The sequence below is a fragment of the Eptatretus burgeri genome, chromosome 10 (genome assembly GCF_056783735.1).
Source record: "Eptatretus burgeri isolate ZD-2024b chromosome 10, Ebu_testis_v1, whole genome shotgun sequence".
In the NCBI taxonomy this organism is placed as follows: domain Eukaryota; kingdom Metazoa; phylum Chordata; class Myxini; order Myxiniformes; family Myxinidae; genus Eptatretus; species Eptatretus burgeri.
This window is the reverse complement of record NC_140970.1, coordinates 42,122,438-42,145,075: the sequence shown is the minus strand read 5'-3', so window position 1 is coordinate 42,145,075 and position 22,638 is coordinate 42,122,438. Positions and strand designations below refer to the sequence as shown.

Sequence of the window (22,638 nt, the reverse complement as noted above, 5' to 3'; positions counted from 1 at the left end):
TTAAATGTCTCAATCGATCAGATGTTGCTGGACAGAAATTGCGAGTTTGAGAAATCTCGATCGTCGAGGTTCACTCTTTCCTTCCAAGTTCCAAGGTCGTCATGGAGCGTGGTCGTTGCCCTCCGTTGTACCCCGTTCGAATAACAGGATATCCTTTCACAGATGCGGGTTCCAAATCGGCCTCGCGTGTTGGGCCACTTGCAGGTGAGGATGAAACTTGCATTGTTGAGCTTCCTGACGCGATGCCAGACCGAGCCGACCAAGTATCTAAATTGCTTCCTTCACATTCGGGACTATCATGGTCAAACTTATTGGTGGATTCAGTCACACCCAAGGTGCCTTTCATGATCCACAGAGACCAACGCAATTCTATTACGAGAGCGAATTCGATGGCGTGCCACTGCAAATCCCCAAGCTTCCCACCGACAGTAAAATTGAAAATCCCCACGTTTACAACCCGGACCCCCCCCACGCTTACAACCTGGACCCCCCCCCACGCTTACAACCCGGACCCCCCCCACGCTTACAACCCGGACCCCCCACGCTTACAACCCGGACCCCCCCACGCTTACAACCCGGACCCCCACGCTTACAACCCAGACCCCCCACGCTTACAACCCGGACCCCCCACGCTTACAACCCGGACCCCCCACGCTTACAACCCGGACCCCCACGCTTACAACCCGGACCCCCCACGCTTACAACCCGGACCCCCCACGCTTACAACCCGGACCCCCCACGCCACAACCCGGACCCCCCACGCCACAACCCGGACCCCCCACGCTTACAACCCGGACCCCCCACGCTTACAGCCCGGACCCCCACGCTTACAACCCGGACCCTCCCACGCTTCCCACCCGGGTCCCCCCACGCTTGCAACCCAGGTCCCCCCCCGCTTCCCACCTGGGTCCCCCCCACGCTTCCCACCCGGGTCCCCCCCCCGCTTCCCACCCGCGGCCCCCCCACGCCTCCCACCCGGGTCCCCCACGCTTCCCACCCGGGTCCCCCCACGCTTCCCACCCGGGTCCCCCCACGCTTCCCACCCGGGTCCCCCCACGCTTCCCACCCGGGTCCCCCCCACGCTTCCCACCCGGGTCCCCCCCACGCTTCCCACCCGGGTCCCCCCCACGCTTCCCACCCGGGTCCCCCCATGCTTCCCACTGTAAAGTGTTTGTCGCTTCATATATTGTTATGGCCACGAGTTCCTCATGTATTTTGAGGGGGTTAATCCTCGTTTCTCCTCTGAAGAACCAGACCTGAGGCCACCACTCACATTTAACTTCATGGTATGGTGGGTTGCTTTACAACCACAAATGCCAATCAGTTGACCACGAGTTCCAGTGTCCACTGTCTAATTTTGCCATTTAACTAGAGGTCACATGGCTTACTGAACGGGGAGTGTGCCCTTGGCAATGCACTAATCTTATCTCGACTCGATCTTGATTAGGGCGGCCGAGCGTTTACCGTTTACCGCTAGTGCATGCCCACTATGACAGGTTATTTTGCTTGGGAATGACCTCCCAGTCTAGCTTTGTTGGGACAATGCTGGTTCAATGGAAGGAAAGGACAAGCACAGACAGGACGAAACGTCAACAAGGAATTTATTCATAAGAAAAATAAATAAACTGAATAACTTTTTATTTCCTTATGGTGAAAATACGTGAATTCAAATCAATCAAAATAATTTCAAACAAAAGAAAGAGCTGTCGAAAGAGCCCGTCTCTGAGAAGCCGAAAATGGAGGACATCTAAGCTGCATCATTTTTCATCAATAAAGCAAATTTATCTCCATTTCATAAATTTTCTTTTGGTATAAAAATAATCATAAACTAGAACTACGTTGTCGATGGCACACCATCGCATATTCCCGTGCGCACTGCTTTGTCCCATTAACGCTACGTGAAATTTTATCTTGCAAAATGGATTGACTATTCTTTTCTATTTGATGTGCTTTATGACCAAAGATTTACTATGTTTACTAAATCAGAAGTCATTGCAAGCATGTCAACATTTCATGAAACATTAATTTAACACTGTCCAGCAATATAGAACTGTGCATCAATTTAATCATGGGAATGAACTGTGTATAATATTAATTATAATAATTGTTCATATTCAATTAGATAAATACAGTTAAACCTGTGACTGTTTGTCACTCATGGGGGCCACATAAGTAAGTTCTTTATAAAAGAATTTACCATGTACAATGGTAAATACACTTCAAAAAAAATCAGCCCCCATGACCCCACCCCCTCTGGCCCGGCCCCTATACTAGGGGTCATACCAAAAATCCGACAGTGCTGTGCACATATATATATATATATATATATATATATATATATATATATATATATATATATATATATATATATATATATATATATATATATATATATATATATAATATCTCTACTATGTCCCAAAGTTTCAAGTTCCTATTTCAAACAGTGTCGGAGCTATTTTGACCCCCTATCTGCAAAGCACCCCCTACCCCACAAGCACCCTCTGATCATCATGTGTTTAAAAAAAATATGTTGTTAAATGTATAATGCATGAATACGTTTGATTTAAAAAGCTATGACTTTTTTTTTAATCGACACACACACACACACACACACACACACACACACACACACACACACACACACACACACACACACACACACACACACACACACACACACACACACACACACACACACACACACACACACACACACACACACACACACACACACACACACACACACACACACACACACACACACACACACACACACACACACACACACACACACACACACACACACACACACACACACACTGTCTTGTTATGTGTGGCTTTCTTCTTGGTACTACGGTGCAGTAATTGGTCTTTAATATGATTAGGACGCGTTGACCTTAGAGGTGTTTGGAAAGATATCAGTGTATGGATTTTTTTATTTTTTTTTTTCAACCTGTTTTAGTGAAGGAACAGCAGTGGTAAGGGAATTGTTAGGAGGGTTCAGGGTAAGTTGATCAATTAATATTCTCCTATTTTCACTGACACAATTTATGTAAATGTCCATGTGGTTCAATGTTGTTTGTTTGAGCTATTTCAAATGCTTCCACCTCCAATTCTGTCTGACTTCAGGGGATGGACGAGGTACCTCGTTTTGTTCCAATTTCTGCAGTGTCTGAAGAACACATTCCACTGGCGGCACATAAGGTAAGTGTAAAACATTTACAAATAATCTTTTGCAATTTACCAATGTTGCTTGATAATTCTCTTTTTTATTTATTTCTTTATTTTTGTATAGAATGAAGTTGCTGCCATATTAGTGGAGTGTATCATAAATTGCTTATTTCCTGTAAGCTAATAATTAGTACCTGCACCACAAAAGGTGGACATCGGCTATGGTTTCACGTTTGTCTGTCTGTGAGCACATATCTCAAAAAGGTGTGTACAGGTTCAGTCAGAACTTGGTGGACAGGTTAGATGCGTAACAGGTACCAACTGATTATCACTGGGGAACAAAGTTGTTGTTGCATTGATACCAGCACTTGATCTTACCTAATTTGAGTGTGCTGAATTGAAATCTGAAGTTAGTTTCTCTCTGTAAACTCCAGATTTTTTGCAATCCACCATTATCAACATTTATTTGGGAAGTTACAATTTGTATTAAAAGCAAATTTATATTAAACATATATTTTGCAATTTAACATTTTCAACATTTATTTGGTAAGTTACAATTTCAATTAAAAGCAAATTTAAATCAACATATATTTCAACATAAAGGCGAAAGGTGATTCAGAACAATTGATAAGGATGGAATGCAAAGTTCAAATAGGTTCTATTCAGGCAAGAATTTGCACTTGTCGCTCTTGCGTTTGTGGACTTCCACAGGGCAATCTCATTTGATGCTCCAGCCGTAGTCTGCCATCATATTTTTGTCCCATCACCCTTGGTAGCGCTCGCTCTTCCTTCGTCATGAGGTCCTGATTGAAGCGCTCTCCCTGTCCCTCACTTACAGCCCCAAAGTTCTCAGGGAATTGATCAAGGTGACTTTTCAGGAAATGGAGCTTGACACTCATGTTGCACCCAAGATCGTGAAAAGCCAAAAGCATTGTAGTAACCAGAAACTCATAGTTATCTTCCTTTTTGTTACCAAGAAAGTTTTGTATAACTGCGACGAAAGACAGCCACGCTGTCTTCTCCTTGTCATTCATCTTCTTTACAAATTCCTCATCACGTACAAGGGTACGAATTTGAGGTCCATCGAACACACCTGCTTTGATCTTCTCGAAAGACGAAGCAGGTAAAGCAGAAACTATATGTTGAAAACATTCACCATCACTACTCGATGCCTTCACCAACTGTTTCATCAAGCCGAGCTTGATATGGAGCGAGGGAAAAATGATCTTCCCTCGGTTGACGATTGGGTCATTCACAATGTTTGGCATGCCTGCTTCCAGAGTTTCACGGATGGGCCACTCCTTCTGGATCCAGTGTTTCTCTCGAGCTCTGCTGTCCCACATGCAGAGATGGCAAGGAAACTTTGTGAAGCTTTTCTGTTGACCAAGGAGAACGTTGACCATTTTCAAGTCCACACAAATGATCCAGTTGTGCTCGTGATATTTGAGTAAGTCAATGACCATTTTTATGTCGTTATGTTCTTCTCACAAATGCATTGAGTGACCTACTGGAACCGCTCCAGAAACATTGCCATTGTGCAAGAGAATACACTTTAGGCTGCGCTGAGAGGTATCCAGAAATAATCGCCATTCTTTTGGATTATACGAAGTAACACATAAATTGCCTGAGAAGACCTGGGATATCGTGGCAGTAAACAAACTGCTTGTCTTCTGAGAAAAAGGCGACAAAGATCTGGTCCCGCTTTCGGAAATGTGAAACATTTGCAGAGTGGTCAAATAGATTTTTTTTCTTGCAGCCTGGAGGCTAATACCTCAGCTGCTTTCTTGGAGAGCCCCAAATCACGCAGCAAGTCATTCAATTCTGGTTGGCTAAACTGCTGAGGGGCTGATGACTGTTTGGTATCAGATGAGGAGGCTAGGATTCTGAAACCATTTCTTGAAGCCCGTCATCACGACCCTCGTGCTCTTGATGATTATGTTCACTGCCTTCATCTTCAGATAAGACAAAACCATTAAAGACTGGAACGGGGAGTTCCTCAGAGTGCCGAGTAGGTCGAATTGCTGAGGGAATACAGGTATAGGAGATCTTTTGCCGGTTTGTCTTGCCGACACCCTTTGTGTTGACCAGGCAAAAATAGCAGTCGGTTACGTCGTCATTGGGTTCTCGCCAAACTCCAAAAGGCAGACCTTTTCGTTTTCCTTTTGTCCAGTCACGAAGCATTTCCTCACAATTATCACATACAATATGAGGAGCCCATTTCTTGTCTTGGTCGCCAAGGGGAACATCAAAATAGGCTTTATAGGCATGCATTACAAACGATGTTATTTTGCGCTTTTGACGAAGTAGTGTGTAGCAGCCACATACATAACAGAATGCATCAGGATTATTGGCTGCTCTTAGAGCACCCTTATTCTGGACATTTCCATCTGTCTGTCTGTCCGCGAAACTTTGGTCAAGCTTCGGGGCTAAACCACTCAACCGATTCCAATGAAATTTGGTAGGTAGGACCAACATTTCTGGGAATCGTGTGCTTTCGAATATGGGACCCCAGGCCCTAGCAATGGCATAGCAATGGCCCTTTAACGTGGTCAAAAAAAATCGAAAAAAATCAAAAAAAAATATCCCAATGTCACCCGCAGGGTGACCCGTATCTTGCCAAAAGGTGACCACGTGTGACTTCTTTAAGGTCACACTGAGGTGAACAGAGCTGCTATCCACCAGGAGCGACTCCTTGAGGAATATCTGCCTACGAGAGATTCCGATGAGAATCGTTCTACAGAGTAACCATGAAAAATATGCGTTTGCCTCATAACGTCACCAAATGATGTCATAATGTCTCAAGCTTGACATATCTAGAAAGCACTCATCGAGGTGTTCAATTTGAGGTACTCCACGATATTGTTCCTAAAACTTGAAAATTTGACCTTGGGGTCAAATATGTTTGACCTCAGGCGCTAACCATGAAGGTCAAGGCCAATCGCCACCAAAAATTATCAGCTGAGCGCCAGACCATGAACTATATTCCCATGAAGTTTGAAGACTATCCGATCAAAATTACTCAAAAAATAAGGGTTTCGTCGACTCCCCCGATTTGCGACAAAGTGACCTTGACCTTCAAAATTTTATGCGCTGAAAGGGACCTCTATAGGCCTCTGATATGCGAAGTTACAAAAATTTCCAATGATAACTGTGCTCTGCAGAATTTTTTTATACGTGATAACAGACAAAAATAAAAAAACAATAAAAATAAAAAAACCATACAAGCTGACTAACATATCTTGCAAAAACTTCGTTTTGGCAAGATAAAAACGAAAAATCGAAGCTTAAAGTTCTGTGCGCGATCTATCTTGCTCCCTTCATGCCAATTTACAGCCCTAACAAAAAATATTTGTAGGAGGAGATAGGTTTTGGGCAAGTTCATGTCGAACATTTCAGAAACGGTTAATTGTGAATATCTCTAAGGGAAAGAGTCTGATTTTGATGAAACTTGGGTGAAATGTGTGCAATGTGGCGAGCATGTACACAAAAATGAATGGTTGCTATTCACACCTCCGTTGCTTCGCAACAGCTAAAACACTTTATCGTACATCATACACTTATTGTAGACTGTACAAAATTTAATACCTCCGTGGGACCTGTTTTTTTTTTTTTTGTGCCCAAGGAGAATGTCTTGCAGCATCATATAAAAAAAATAAAATCTTTAGCGAATAGATAAATGGAATTACCTGGGCTGCCATTTGTTAGAGTCTCTTTGGAAACATGCCTGAAATTTTACAAGGTGGGTTTATGGATGCAAAATAAGAGGGCTGTGGTAATCATATTTATTGTGCTAAATTGATTGATGGCATGTGCATGAATATCGGCTAGTCGCGTCGGCCAGCTTTCCATCTGCGAGCAGCCATGTCGCCTACCGGCTTGTTTACACATTTATGTCTTGTTGAAGAAGCCATGATCAGTTCTGAAACGAAGAAAAACATAAAGTTAAGGAATATATATCAATAAAGATAAAGAAAATTGATGTCAAATAAATCGTGAGCAAAACGAATACGGTCTATAGTTATTTAGCAGTTTAGGCATCGTATATTTCCACTAAAGTCCGAAATCGCACCCCTAGTTCTCAAGTTATCCCTAGTGCAAATAGCAATGTGTGTCCTTTTTTGTGAAAATCGCAAGTTTCAAATTGCATGAAAATTAGAGCATGTCGAGGAAAACCGATTGCAGATTTGAAATTAGCGTTGGAAAAATACATAGAATAAGTTGAAAAATCTCATGCAACAGATAATAAGAAAAAAAAATTGTTCCCCAGTGTAATATTTTGGTGAAGAGCTGGATCGGGATCTGGATACTCGAATACTTTATATTAATTCTTCACCATTGAGAGTGAAACGGCATTCGTGCAGGGCCTGGAAATCCTTGAATAGCATTTAGTTTTTTAAAAACTCAAATTCAAGGTTTTGAAAGCATGGATTTTTGCCATTTTTCTTAAGTCTGGAAAAGGTATGGAAAATCAAAAATGGAAATTAGTGGAGGTCCATTAAATAACATCATGGGAAGGTCCATAACAGTTTTCTTGCTGAGGTTCTTGTATACCATTTCAAAAACTACCTGAAATATCGCAGCATTCATAGGATTGTGCAATAATCATAGTTGACTCGTGCTTTCATTCCATTCTCATGCTTTACTGTGTAGAACACAGTTCCATACTTTTTGCAGATTGTTGTCCACCAAACTTATATTTTTGGTTGAGTATTCATTCTTTTATTTCGGTTGTTAGATGACACGACTCCTTTGTATATTGGGCTCGCTCAGAGGAAGGAAAAGTGGGGTAAGCATGGTGAAGTTGAGGACTGAGATGCAAGAACCAACCAGCTTTGCCAGAGGAGTTTAAGAGGAGCAGGTGTGAGGGGGATGAGTAGGGCAACCCAGTTCACTCTCTAAACCCTCTCCCTATCGCATCCAAGCCCAACTCCACTCTTGAGTAAATGACTTCCTTTACTCTGGGAGCCAACCTGTGGCTCTCAATGAAATCCTTTCATCGCCTCTCCCTGTTAAAGCTGGAGCGCCCCAAGGCAGTTTGCTGCACCCCATTCTATTTATAACCATGATCAACGATCTCTCTGACTCTCTGGAGAATCCTCTTTATCTCTTTGCTGATGACTCAACCTTTGCTGTGACATCCCTCATCCTTCAAAGAGGCAGGCAGCATCCTCTTCCTTCAGACCTTGATAGAATCACAAGCTGGTCAAACACTTGGAATGTGTCTCTCAATCCTGACAAATGTCACACACTTAGTATCTTTCTGAAAGCACAGTCTGGCAAACCCTCCCATCTATGTTTTTAACAATACTTTGAAAGAAGTTCAGTCATTAAAACACTTGGGTCTCGCTATCAGCTATGATCTTTATGGGGCAACCCACATTTCAAAATTGGCCTCCAAAGCCAGTCACCAACTGGACATCCTCCACCATACAAAGTCCTTCGCTGGCACACCTGAACTCTTATCCACCTACAAGGCTTTCATCTGCAGCTTGATGGAGTACTGCTCTCTCCTCTGGGTTGGTGCTCCTGCCACACACCTTGCTCAGCTTGACACTGGAAATCAAGGCCTTCAAGATTATTGGAAATCCCGTGTTGAAGCTGAGTCTATGGGCCAATCACTTACCCATTTGCAGACAGGTCCGTGATCTCTTTCTTCTACCGCCTCCTTTTTGGTCTTGCACCCTCTGCTTTCTGTGCTTTGTCCCCTCCCCCAATGTTTCTGCAGGGTGCACATGGTCCACCAGCGACCAGCTTCTGGTGAAACTTTCAAATTACAGAATTACTGCTCACTTCCACTTTTTTGTTACACACATTTTTCACCTGTGGAACAAATTTCTACATTCTCATCAATTTCACTCTTCCCTCCAATTCATGAAGACAGTTGTCACCACCATTTCAGATCATTCCCCATCAAAAACCTTGATCTTTTCCAGTCCCCTCATCCCCCAAGCCCACCTCCCTCAAAATTTTCGTTTTTTTTTCCTTCCTGAGAGTTTGCCTCTGTATCCATCTTGTCCACCCCATTCCTCCCTTACCCATTGTTTGTCCAAGTCTTCCTCTATTTTGTCCCTCAACCCTGCTGTTGGTGTCCCCTCTCTTTATGCTGTTCCTTTTGTTCCGTTGCATCCTGATCTGTTCTGTGGTCTAGGTCTACCACGAGCCATGGTTTTGTACAAACAAAAATAGGTTGGACAAGCATGTTATGCAGTCTTTGTGTGGATGACTTTCATGTGGTAAAGCTATGTTGTTGCAGAGTTAGCATGACATCTGATTTTGCGTATTATATTTCCATAGAGAACTGCAGTCAAGGTCTCATTGTTTAAAGGCGAGGTTGGTGGTGAAAGTTTACCGCATGACTTGGACCTCAAATTGGACACAGCAGTATTTCTTAATGATGAAATTCCTTTGTTGTTTCTCTGCCCTGGTGATGTTTTTTTTAATTTTGTTTAATTTTTTGCTTTGAATCTTTTGAAACGCCTGTTTCGCAGATTTGATTTGGATAGATGTCTCACTCGTGTATAGTTTGCTTCAAAGACCCCGATTGTATTGCTGCTGATGTTAAAATTGACCTTTTCTTGTGTGAAGGAAGTTATCTTGTCTGGCCAATTGCGGGCCAAACGCTTGGTTCCAGATATGATCTATACCATCACAGAGGTACCTCCTTGGTATCTATGCTTGTTGCTAGGCTTTCAGGTAAGGACAATTTTCCTTTTGGCATCTTTTAAATCTGGTCTTCTGTGACTTGTTTGCTTCTGCATTGGTGCATATTGCTTGCAGTTTTATTCTCTTTTGTTGCTCTTCCAGCATTTTCTTTGAATATACAGTAAACCTTCAATATTGTGGTTTTGACTAATCCCGAGCAACCTCTTTGTGAACCAGTTTAGTGATTGCTGAGCTTAATTTTCAACCAATCGTGCTTTTTGAGCTGAGTTTTCATAATTTCTGTCCATGTGGATGGTTATGTCTCACCACAAGCCTTTTGTTGTTTCTTGCATACCGCTAATAATTGCAGCCAGAGCATAAAATGATGGACACCTTCAATTTCACATTGCCACGTCCAATAGCTCCATCGCTGGAGACTCCTGGAGTGATGTCACTTCCATGGGGAAACAATGGTGCTGTGGCTATGTGAGGAGCAGGAAGGGAGTGAGTCCGGAGGGTCCTAGTTTCAGTCTGGACGTGGGAGCCAAAGTCCACAAGTGTAATGTGTGCATGGGGTCCATCTTGACCCCCTGCATTTGTGACAAGCAGTGCCAAACTGGGCTGTATGTAAGTTCGCGTAAAGAATTGACAAATCTAAAAATAATCGTAATAATAATAAAAAAAATTAATGGGCGCTTACGTAAAGTCGAGTTTAAGTCAACCTTGCGTAATCTGAGGACTGTGTGTGTATGTGTATATATACATGTTTTAATTTTTTTATTATTATTCATTGGTTTACGGAGCTGCAGAACGATTTTCTAAAGGAAACTCATCAACAGGTTACAAAGGGAAACAATTCAAGAGATTAATATGGGAGGGATTGTGGGGGTCTTAGACATATTACAGCTCAACCAGAACAAAGAAGAGTTTATTTATTTATTTATTTATTGTGATGTTTGCATATATTGTTCTCCTGATTTGTTTCAGGGGCTGTGGGACTATATAGAAAGCTGAAGTTGTATGTTCATCACAGTGTTGGTGGGTATTTGTGTTAGTTTATTGAAATAAGCAGGGGGAGGCCTGGTGTTAAGTTTAGCCTTTAAGTCAGTTAGGGCCTTGGGAGTATGGTGGTGGAAAAGGGTATAAATGAAGACTGAAGGAGAAAGGAAGAGTAATTCATAAAATGTGATGGATGTTCAATGTGGGCCATATCAACAAGAGGGGAAGCAGAGGGTTCTTACTGTTTCAGGAAGTGTGTGGAAATGGCCCACTTGAGGATGGTTATTACTTTTCAAGGAACAGATAGATAATTTGCAGCAAGTAGCAGAATGTGAGAAACTTGTCGATAATAATTGGTTATGGGGTGACGGTGCAGCGGGAGCAGGCAGTGGTGAAGGTGCAGCAATATAGATTGGTAGAAATGAGGTTTGGGAGACAGTTTTTGTGGGTGATGAGATTATTAAATATGTGGATTCTTCATTCTGCAGGAAGACTCACAGATATAGAATTCTGTGCAGTTTTTAAGGAGCAGGAGTTAGAGACATTGAAGGAAGGGTAAACAATATTGCATTGGGTCGTGGTAGGAAGAAGTTGGTTGTGGTACACCTCGGTGCGAATGATTTTGTGAAAGTTTACTCAGAGGTTTTGAAAAATAGATACAGGATATTGGGTAAGCGGCTGAAAGCAAAGGGTTGTGATGTCATGTTTTCTGGGATTCTTCCAACAATAGGAAATGAAATAGAAATTATGAGCAGAGCAATATACATCAACCAATGGCTGGAAGAATGGTGTCGGGAGCAAGGTTTTACATTTAAGAAGCAGTTTGAATCATTTCAGGGACAAAGGGAGTGCAGGGGTTTCCTTCGAAGCCGGTTACCGGCGACCCGCAGCCGTCTACCAAGAGAAAAAAATGTCAAAGGTCGCCGCCTACTTCAGCTCCGAGTGTTCGTTTTTTATTTTTTATTTTTTTATTTTTTGTCACCACGAAATCTCTACACTCCCCCTGTTTTGAAATCCGAGATGAAAGCGGGCTTACTTTTACTGTTGGTATTCTCGCCAGGTCGAGCACAACACTGACCTAAAAATAACACAAGCAGCTAAAACACGCCTCCTGCAGTGGAGAGTTCTCTGCTTTAGCCTCGTTTTGGACTGTTGGCCTGATACCCTGATACCATACAGCAATGACCTCAAGAAAATAAACTTTGTAGGCCTCGCAGTTTCTGTGCCAAAACGATGGCATCGAAACGAAAATCCCTCTTTGACTTTGGATTTTCGAAGAAGTCCAAAGACATGGGAGGTAAACTTCTGGCCATCAGTGACTGGTCTAAACTTGCACTCTCGCGAGTGCGACGTTGTTGTTGTTTCACGAAACACGTGTTTCACCTCGTCCATTTTTAGCTTTTGTCAAGTGATGTGGCTCCAAAATACACGGTCACCCGTTGTGCCTTTTTAATTCATAAAGTAATTGGCCTATAAGCTTAAATCAGCTTTTGTACATCTTATTATTCGTGGTTATTTGCACTGAAAATCGCCGTTTATTCACTGAAGTGAACTGGCCAACTGAATACTGGTACCACAGGTACATGCATTTACCATCGACTTGAACTAACTATACAGTATAGCTGAATTTCAGTCAACCAGTCAGTATGTTAATGCAACTACATCCAGAATAGGCCTAACCACCTGTTTTTGTGGAGTTTTCCACCCCATCAGCATGATGATATGAGAACTCTTTCATGTCAGAAATCATGCTAGAATGCATCTCCAGCCATCTAGGATCCTCCGGCTTCCAGGGCCCGAGGCCGGCCCTGGACCCCGGCCATACAACTGCGCTCGCTTCGCACGCGGTGATGGTAACCTGCTACTTTTTAATGGTAGCTTCCTACTCCAAAAAAATAAGGAAACCCCTGGGAGTGTTTCCGCAATGATGGCTGTATGTTAAATAGAAAGGGGGCAGCAGGGTTTGCAGTGGGAATTGAAGGAATTCAGGCTTTTTTTTTTTTCGATCAGCAGAGGGTTGGGAAGCTATCAAGGAAGGAACTGATAATATAATTGTGCTAAGTAAGGCCAGGCAAGAAAATAGAATTTCAGGAAGGGAAAAGTTAAACATATGCGACATCAATGCCAGAAGTTTAATAAGATGGAAGAGCTTGAAGCCAAAGTGGAGAGCGAGGTGTACGACATAGTTGCAGTGAGTGAGACATGGTTTAAGGAGGAGAGTTACTGGAGGACAGGATTAGAAGGCTACAATGTATATTGGTGTGGATAGGAAGGAGAGAATAGGAGGAGGAGTAGCAATCTGGGTAAAGGACAGCATTGCATCAAGAGAAAGGGGTGACATTAAGGAAGGAATAAATGTTGAGGATTCTGTGTGGGTCGAGATTAGAGATTGTAAAAACAGTAAGATACTGGAAGGATGCTTTTATAGGGCTCCTGGTGGGAAGGAAGAAGAGGAAGGAGGAGTGTATGAATAATTCAAAAGGGCATGTGGTAAGGGATGAGTATTGATGATGTGTAATTTTAACTTGCCAGGGATAGATTGGGTCCAGGAACAGGGAAAGGGCAGAGCAGATGAGGATTTCCTAGTTTTAGTCCGGGATTGCTTTTTAACCCAGTTTGTAGACAAGTCCACGAGGGGGAGTGCAGTGATAGACCTCCTTTTAAGTAACAATCCCAATTTGGTGGAAGAGGTGGAGGTAGGGGAGCATTTTGGAGCAAGTGACCATAACATCATGTGTGCAAAGATTCTGTTTCAGGTTAGAGTTCAGGATAGTAGAGTCAGGCTATTAGATTTCAGAAAGGCAAACCTTGAGGGTATGAGAGAGTTGGGTGATTTTGATCGTCCAATTGTTAGCTTCTCCCAATCAGCATCAGAGAAATGGGAAGCCTTTAAGGACCAAATATGTGGAGTGCAGAGGAAGTACATTCCAATGTGGTGTAAAACGCGAAGCAGAAAGAGGCCAGCGTGGTTAAGGAGAAGCAGAAGGTATTTATTAGGTTTAAAATAACAGGACTGGAGTTAGATTTATATCACTGTCGGAGTTAACAGAGTCAGCTTAAGAAAATAACTCGACAAGCCAAAACAGAGTACGAGAAGGACATGGCTAAGAATATTAAACATAATAGCAAGGTATTCTTTAATAATGCATCAGCTAGGGGGGTCCTCGTGTGCAAAAAATGTACCCGAAGTTACTCACTGGAATTTTGAAGTTGACTACTTCCCTTAACAGAAAAACTTGGTTACCATTTCCATAACCCGGCAATAAGTGCGAAAATGGTGCCTCTTTTGGGGGTTCCGACAGAAATTGTCGAGCCAATTATTGGGGTAGTAGAAATGAAAACGACTTACTTTGCAGTCTTACACCCTAAAAACACAAATTACTGCTCAAAATGTCGGTCTTGAGACCCTCTTTCATATGATATGCAAATTAGGTTCATTGGTTCAAGATTCGGGTCACTCGAGTCAAAAGGTCACGAAAATTTGGGTCAAGTGAAAATCTGACCGATCTCTGAAACGTGGCCCACAGAACATGCCACATCCATATTTTACCCTCTCTGAGTGTCTATCCCATCACCTTTGGTGCCAAGGAACACAATCATATGGATAAAGTGGAATTTGTTGCAATAAAATGAAAACAGCACAGAATGGAAAGCGGTCGACTTTCAATCTGATCACTTTTTGGCCACCGCTCAAACGATTTCCTGTTGGGAAACTTAAATGGTTATTATGTCACACCCGTTCACCCTCGATAGACAAATTAACCCTTAAACTGTTTGCCGTAGACTCTTCCATGTGATATTACCTTTCTGGAGATTGGGCCAATAATGAGGTCACTAGAGGTCAAAAGGTCACGGAAATTGGGGTCAAGTGAAAATTTCTGTGGAAAATGCACAACAGCACATGCCAGATCCATATTTTTGTCCTCTATTGGGGTCAAATTTTTTGGAATAGATACAAAAAGTACAGATATGAATGGAATGTACTTAATGACCACCATAGGGTCGAAACAATAAACAAAACCTGCCACTCCAACATGGTAAGTAAACGCATGGTTGTTCAAGAAAGAAGAAGTTTGTTGCCAAGTGGGAATGTGATTTCCACTTCCCACTGAAAGATTGGTGGAATGTGATTCTGGTTTGGAAATGCATATAAACTTATGATTCAGTCACTCGCTTTCTGACGACACAAAATACATTTTGACATCCTGACTTTTCCGAGTCACTTTGACAAGTGCAAAATGTACAACAGGGATTCTTAGAACTGCGGCAAGGACATCTCCGAGTTCCACACTTTTGACATGTGCAGTGGATTGCAATGTCTTCAGGAATTGGATTGTTCCCCCTGCTTTGGACCAGAAGATCATCGATAAATTCGAAACCAAATTGTCTTGGGTCAGAGGGTTCGCATGATGAGAGGGACACCATCTCTTTTGTAGCAAAGTCGGCTCTCAAAATATGCAACCGAATTGCATGATTTGTGGGTGGCAGGCCATCCAAACTTGACTGCTTGGCATGATGATACCTGTGGCTTCAGAGCTGATTCATGGTTTTCATCGTTCCTTTCTTAAGGACCTGTGTCAGATAGGCTTCTACTTTATCAATTACTATATCCAGGTTACCTGTCACCACCACAAAGTCCTTTAAGTACATCTCTGGATTGGCTATTAGAGCAGCATGCTTGGTTCCAACTTTACTTGTGTAGTCACACCCAGTTAGTGTGTGGACAGCTGGCAAAACCTGACAAAAAGTTCGTCCAATCCTCTTTGAAAGGATATGTATCTTGTCGAGTCACCAACCCCTTCACCCAGAGTTCTTCGAGGCCGTTCGCATTCAGCTCGCTCCAGTAGAACATCAGCAAAATGAACACATTCGTGTCTGACGATAGGACTATGATACAATTTTTACCTTGTTTAACAGCATGCATCGCATGTGGTATAATCCTCATGTCAGCCTCTTCTACACTACACTTGAGTTTTGGAACCTCTCCAGGTCTCGATATCATGGACAAACATGAAACGATGATGCTGTCTGGTCCACTGAAATGACTGAATATAATCTCCAACGTAGGAGCACTCCAATTCCGTACCAGCGCCTCTGCATGAATGAGGGATTCAAATTTTGCTTTAACACTGGATGGCCAAAACCTGTCCATTTCTCGAGGGAGAGGGGTTTCCCTGGACACATCCCGACACATCTGTTTTCCCTGGACACATCCCGACACATCTGTTTTCCCTGGACACATCCCGAGGGGCTCCATCCCGACAGTTCTATGGGTGACATCATCTCTCGCCTTTGGTACTCAGAATCCTTCAAAGACGTTCCCATGTAGGAATCGAACACAGAATTCATTCTCGAGGCACCCTTTGCTGTAGAGGCAACATAGCTTAGAAAGGCATCACAGAAGTCACCAACATTTTTTGAACTCTTTGTTCGGATCTTGCGAATGTTTGCCATCACATCAACTATACAGCATGTTCCCATTAAGTCATCAGGTCTCGGTGTTCTTGGGTCCTGGTCGCTGAGATGAGATTCAAGTTCATGGACAATTTCACTTTTAATTGGCTAGGTCATTAGGCCTTCGTCATCAAAGAGAGGAGACGTACACACATCGTACTGCAGGAGTTCCTCCATAGTCCGTCCTCGTATCTTTTCAATCTCTAGTGTACGTTTCATCTGAGCATCTTCTCGCTTGTTGAGTTTTGCTTTTCCTTTGTGTGGGAATGAATTCTTGTGGATTGCAGCAAAGGTTTTAAGGATGGTGCGATGAATCGTGTCTGACAGTCGAACGGTCTTCTCTATGTACCTTTCTCTACGAAGTTTCGAGTAGGTATTGTTGCCGATTCTCTCCACATTGAGCAGCTGTTCTCTGATATCTTCTGACATGACTTCCTCAGTTAAGATATTCTGGAGCATTTTCTCTTTTGGGGGAGTGAGGAAGGGATTCTCATTCTTCTCTATGACATTTAATATGGCTTGAACGTTGGCCTCCTCAAACTCGGTTGCTGCTTTGCTGAATGACCTGTTGACTTCTAACTCATAGGAGGAACTACCTCTACCAGCAAGTTCTCTGTGAAGGTTTGTGATGGCAAGCATCTCATGATATATCAGTTCCCACTTGGCAACAAACTTCTTCTTTCTTGAACTCCCAAATATTCCTGATGCACATTTCTGGGCACTGTTGATAGTCTGATCCAAACACTTTGAAACGTCCCAGTGTTTGTTTTACGGCAAATCTGCCCTCCATAAATTCTGAATGCACTTCTGCTGCTATCTCAGGCAGCCCCCCCATGTCCTCAAGGTAGAGGGAGCACCATCTCAAGTAGTTCATGGAATCAAAAGCAGCAAACAAGGGTTGCAGATCTTGAATGGCTTGTATTTGAAGGTTCCAGTTTCCCTCGCGATCACTCCGAATTAGGTTCTCAAGATGAGACAAGGTGTAGAAAGGTGTTCCAATACCTGAATGTCTCACTTTCCTCATAACACTTTGATATGAATCGTTAAAATTCGTCTACTAGTTCAGAGCCGATGTGGTCCTGGCATGTGTGAAGGAGGAGCACACTCTCAGGAGATTTCGCTGTTAGTTCTTCTTTCAAATGCAGGAGGGTATCGAGCAGATCCTTGTAGTTTGCAGATTTGATTGTGTTCCTTTGGCATTCTCATAGATGAAAAAAATATGGATCTGGCATGTACTGTTGTGCATTTTCCACAGAAATTTTCACTTGACCCCAATTTCCGTGACTTTTTGACCTCTAGTGACCTCATTATTGGCCCAATCTCCATAAAGGTAATATGACGTGGAAGAGTCTTCTAAAGCAAACAGTTTAAGGGTTAATTTGTCTATCTAGGGTGAACGGGCCTGACATAATAACCATTTAAGTTTCCCAACAGGAAATCGTTTAAGGTGGCCAAAAAGTGATCAGATTGAATGTCGACCGCTTTCCATTCTGTGTTGTTTTCATTTTATTGCAACAAATTCCACTTCATTCATATGGTGATGGGATAGACCCTCAGAGAGGGTGAAATATGGATGTGGCATGTTCTGTGGGGCATGTTTCAGAGATGGGTCAGATTTTCACTTGACCCAAATTTTCGTGACCTTTTGACCTCTAGTGATCTGATTCTTGAACCAATGAACCTAATTTGCAGATCATATGAAAGAGGGTCTCAAGACCGACATTTTGAGGGATAGTTTGTGTTTCTAGGGTGTAAGACTGCAAAGTAACAGTCGTTTTCATTTCCACTACCCCTAATAATTAATTGGCCCGACAATTTCCGTCGGAACCCCCAAAAAGGGCACCATTTTCGCACTTATTGCCGGGTTATGGAAATGGTAACCAAGTTTTTCTGTTAAGGGAAGTGGTAAACTTCAAAATTCCAGTGGGTAACTTAGGGTACATTTTTTTGCACACGAGGACCCCCCTAGCTGATGCACTATAAGTATATCAGGGGAAAAGAACAGGATCGGACCAGTGTGGGCCCATTGAGGAATAGCACCAAGAGAGTGGTGAGTGATGAAAGTGAGATGGCAGGCTTATTAAACAGGTATTTTGCTTCAACTTTTACACAAGAAATGTCAGGAGAATTGCCAATTGCTGAGAGTATCTTTCAGGAAGTGAGAAAGGGATTTTACAGAAGATCCAGGTTAGAGTGGAGGAAGTAAAGGAACAGCTTGGAAATGTAAGAGAAGATAAGGCTCCGGGGCCAGAAAATATGCACCCGTTAGTATTGATGGAGGTGGCTGAGCAGGTAAGCAAGATGTCAACAGATATTTTTAACAGCTCACTGGAGTCAGGACAGGTACCGGTGGATTAGAGAGTCGCAAATGTAACGCCATTATTTAAGAAAGGATCCAGAGAAGAATTGGGAAACGATAGACCTGTTAGTTTGATGTCAGTTGTGGGGAAGGTGTTGGAGACATTAATTAAGGATGAGATGAGGAACCATTTAAATAAATATAAACGAATTAAAGGTAGTTAGCGTGAGATTACCAAAGGTAGTTCCTGTTTAACAAATCTTTTAGAGTTTTGTGAAGCAGTGTCTCATTGGTTGGATGAGGGAAAGGCAGTGTACATAGTATATCTCGACTTTAAGAAGGCATTTGATAAGGTATTACATCAGAGGTTGTTAGCCAAGGTGAGGGCTTGTGGAGTGGCTGATCAGGTAGCTAATTAGATTGCAAACCGGCTTGGTGATGGGAAACAAAGAGTGGCTGTGAGTGGGAGGATGTCTTGCTGGGATCTAGGGAGGATGTCATCTAGGATGCTGGGAGGATGTCATCTAGGATGGATCTAAGTTATTCTGGGATCCAAGGGCCAAAAATGTGCAAAATATCACTTTTGATGTGACACCCCTGCTGTAAAATTTTTGGCACTTGAATCATGTTTGTGGGGGTGTAGGACACCAGAAAAGTGACTTTGGCAAGTTCGATCGGATTGCGGAACTTCTCCAGGGACGATTTTTTTTACTTCAGCCGGCAAATCCCAATATCGAAAAAACCCGGGGTAGGGGAAATGCAAATCCCTGTATCTCTTGAACCCTGCATCTCACAGTAACAAACTCTCACTCATTCTATTTGGTAGAATGTCAGCTTTCAAATGATGTATAACAAAATTTTATTGGATGACCTCAGGGGTCAGGGTAGGTCAAAAGGTCACAGAAAGTAGGTCATGCTGAAAATCTAGGCCTTACATTAACAAGTCATCATTTTACTGCTATGAGAATTTTATTATGAAAACACTTGACATAATTGTGTCCTATACATGCCTCTGATGTTTTAGAAAAAGGAAGGTTATGATTAAATAGCATCTTGCCACTCTATTTAGTGCTATTTCTTAAGCTATTTGTGGAAAAAAACAGCAACCGAAAACCCAAAATCTTGGTTTTGGATACCATAAGATTTTTTTCACAGTTATTGATAATGTGACCGAAACCTTTGTACAGTGCAATATCTAAACATATGAATGCATTGGTAAAACAATGTTAGTCATTGTCTAGTCCATACAGCATGAGCCTCAACTTGGGGGGGTGGGGGGGAGGGGGGATGTAAGTGTCCGGCAATTACTGTGTTGTAACTATGATACAGTTGTGGCAGAAGTGTGATTGCTTTTCGCATCCATGTATTCCCTGCAAATTTATGAGATAGTCATGGACTCCTGACTGTAGGGAATAAACACTAACTCTTATACTAACCATTGAATGGATTTTATAAAGTCTGGGCTACAGTAGCTGGAAATTCTGTACGTCATACATGTACTTGCAATGTCTGATTCACTCTCAGCCACGAAAAAGTACTATGTTATGGAGTACGACACATGGTAAACTGAGGATGAAAAGTTTATTCATCACCATCACTGTCTTCACCCATTAACCGTCCACACTTATCTTGGTCCCCATTGCAGGTGCATGCTATGGTGCATGGCACACCCGCTTTTTCACATGGGCAGTTCCTCAGACAGCTCGGCATTTTCTTGCATTTGCAGAAAGACAATTTTGAAATGGCAGGTGTTGATGACTTTTTCTTCATGATTGGAAGCAACCTGTCATCTTCCACATACCAACCATATTTATCAGGTGGAAGGACTGGGTTGGCAAGTGTGGCCTGTTTGTACAGGCTGATCTGGCAAAGATACCTTAGAACGTGACGGTGAAACGCGTCTTCAGTTGGAGGCAGAGATCGCAGATCCCTTTTGCTAGAAGCAAATAAATGAGCACGGAGTTGATCTAAGGACGTATAGTCTGCTCTGCCATAAAGATCACAAAAAAAACTGCGAGCTTCACTGGTCAACTCATCATTCTAGCCTGAATCAGTGAGGACAAAACTCAAACATGCTGGCGTTTTGCCTACATGTTGTAGTGCAACTGTTGCTGCCCTCTTTTTGCCCTGTCTGAATGGATAGCTGACTGAATCGCAGCCTGACAAGACAACAAGTAAGCAAGGTGTCGGTTAACTGCAAAGGGTCCTTATCCACAGCTTCACCCAGTGACTTCACCAAGTCATGAACCGGGAGGAAGAAGTCATTTTTTTTCCACCCATAGCTATTTGATATTCATTAGCCTGGGAAAATGGTACAATGATAGCAGTATAATGTCCGTGTCAGTCACCTGAATGATCACACTTTCATCTGGACAGTTCGCTATATGTGCAAAAATTCTAGTGTCTGCCTCCTCATGGGAAGGACAGTGCAGCTCACGAATGGCAGTTGCTCCATTCTTTGTGACACGTATCGCATCTGGTGAAATTCCTAGTGCCAGACTGAAGCCATCAGGCGAAGAGGCAATTGACCAACATGATGAGAGATATGACAGTAGATTTGCCATGTTACATGGGTTTGACAGGAATCCTTTCCATGCAGGAATGGCCAGAGTGTCCGCCGGAACATACTCTGGGTGAGCTCACATCCATTTCCCATCTGTGGCGTTCATCCCCCTTTTGACTCTGCAGGCCAACGTCATACCTATCACCAATGAAGTGTACCTCCTGACAGTTTACAGGTTTCATACTCATGATTTTACTCTTGTACCTCTCTTGAAGTTGCCCGAATGTACTCGCACCTCGAGTCTGAAAACGTTGGATGAATGCCATCGCATCAATAAGATGAACTAACTGTGATGCACAACTGATGGGCAATTCCTTCAAAGGCACCCATGAATCAGAAACCTTATCCTATAGTGTCACTATAAAGTCTGATTTGGTTCCTTTCCGCATGGTATATTCATCCCTGTCTGGTTCAAACAGAGATGGTGGGTATTCCAGCCATTCATAACTGAATGCATCAATCCTTGCTTCATCACTTAGATCCTGTGTGAAACAAAGGGCCCTTGAAACCTTGAAACCTTGAAACCGAAAATTATGGAGTTGCACAACCTGTGAGGGAAAACCTACTCAGCTTCCATGCGCTAACAGGTTGTGACACAACATCTTATTTCAGTGGCCATGCAAAGAAGTCGTGCTGGAAAGCATTTGAAAGCCAACCACTTGTAAAGGGGATCGGTCGTGATGAAGACCTTGCACCTATTGAACAGTTTGTGTGTCACCTGTATGGGACACCTGACCAATGAACCGTCAACCATGCCAGGCTCCAACTCTTTGGAAAGGCTAAGAAGGGACTAGAGATGTTACCACCAACAAGGGATGCACTGGAACTTCACGCTGCATGCGCCAATTATCAGGCAAAGATTTGGTTGCAAGCAGACCAGGAACCCATAGATGTCTCATCGCCTCCAGACACCTCAGCTTGGAGGAAGGAGTCCGGTTGCCTTAAAGCTGTGTGGACAAGGCTACCCCCAATCCCAAAAGCCTGCCTGGAGCTGGTAGCCTGTGGATGCAAATCAAAATGCAGAACAGCTCGATGTACTTGCTTCAGAGAGAACTTCAGGTTCACTTTTGCCTGCAGATGTGATGCGATTGACTGCTGTAATCCAACTGGCCAGTAGATTCATACCAAGAGCCTCATGCCGATACACATGCATGTTCATGTAGGCTTATGCGACACACCCAATACTGTATGTTCCCTTTCCGTTGTGTCACCCATCTGGTCACACTCGGCAACATCACATTAATTTAATTAATATTTTAAACACATTGTAATGACGGATAAATTGCAAAACCGTATAGCCCTTTTTCAGATCAAAAAAGTTTGCTGTTTCGCATCATATAATGTAGGGCCGTACATCAAGACATATAATACACAATGTTGCATGTTGCAGAGACTGTACTTCAGCAATAGTATAACTATCTTTTTGCAAATATTAAAATTAAATGAGCTTTCAACGGGGAAAAGTCCAGGATACAATGACGTTTCAGGTCAAAATCAGTGGTTGCAT

The 22,638-nt window shown here is 42.8% G+C and overlaps 1 protein-coding gene and 1 pseudogene across 12 annotated transcripts in view; one reads left to right on the top strand and one right to left on the bottom strand.

Annotated features, from left to right (window-relative positions):
- LOC147018401 (solute carrier family 23 member 1-like) overlaps positions 1–22,638 on the top strand; it is a 203,798-nt gene that overhangs the window by 91,199 nt on the left and 89,961 nt on the right. For 10 of the 12 annotated variants that reach the window (XM_085898009.1, XM_085898010.1, XM_085898007.1 and 7 more), the window contains 2 exons: positions 3,133–3,207; positions 9,757–9,867. In XM_085898009.1, the coding sequence (XP_085754135.1) occupies positions 3,133–3,207; positions 9,757–9,867 (186 nt within the window). The remainder of the gene's footprint in view (positions 1–3,132; positions 3,208–9,756; positions 9,868–22,638) is intronic. The other 2 variants (XM_085898005.1, XM_085898016.1) reach the window with 1 other exon arrangement.
- Positions 19,864–21,132, bottom strand: LOC147018402 (uncharacterized; annotated as a pseudogene).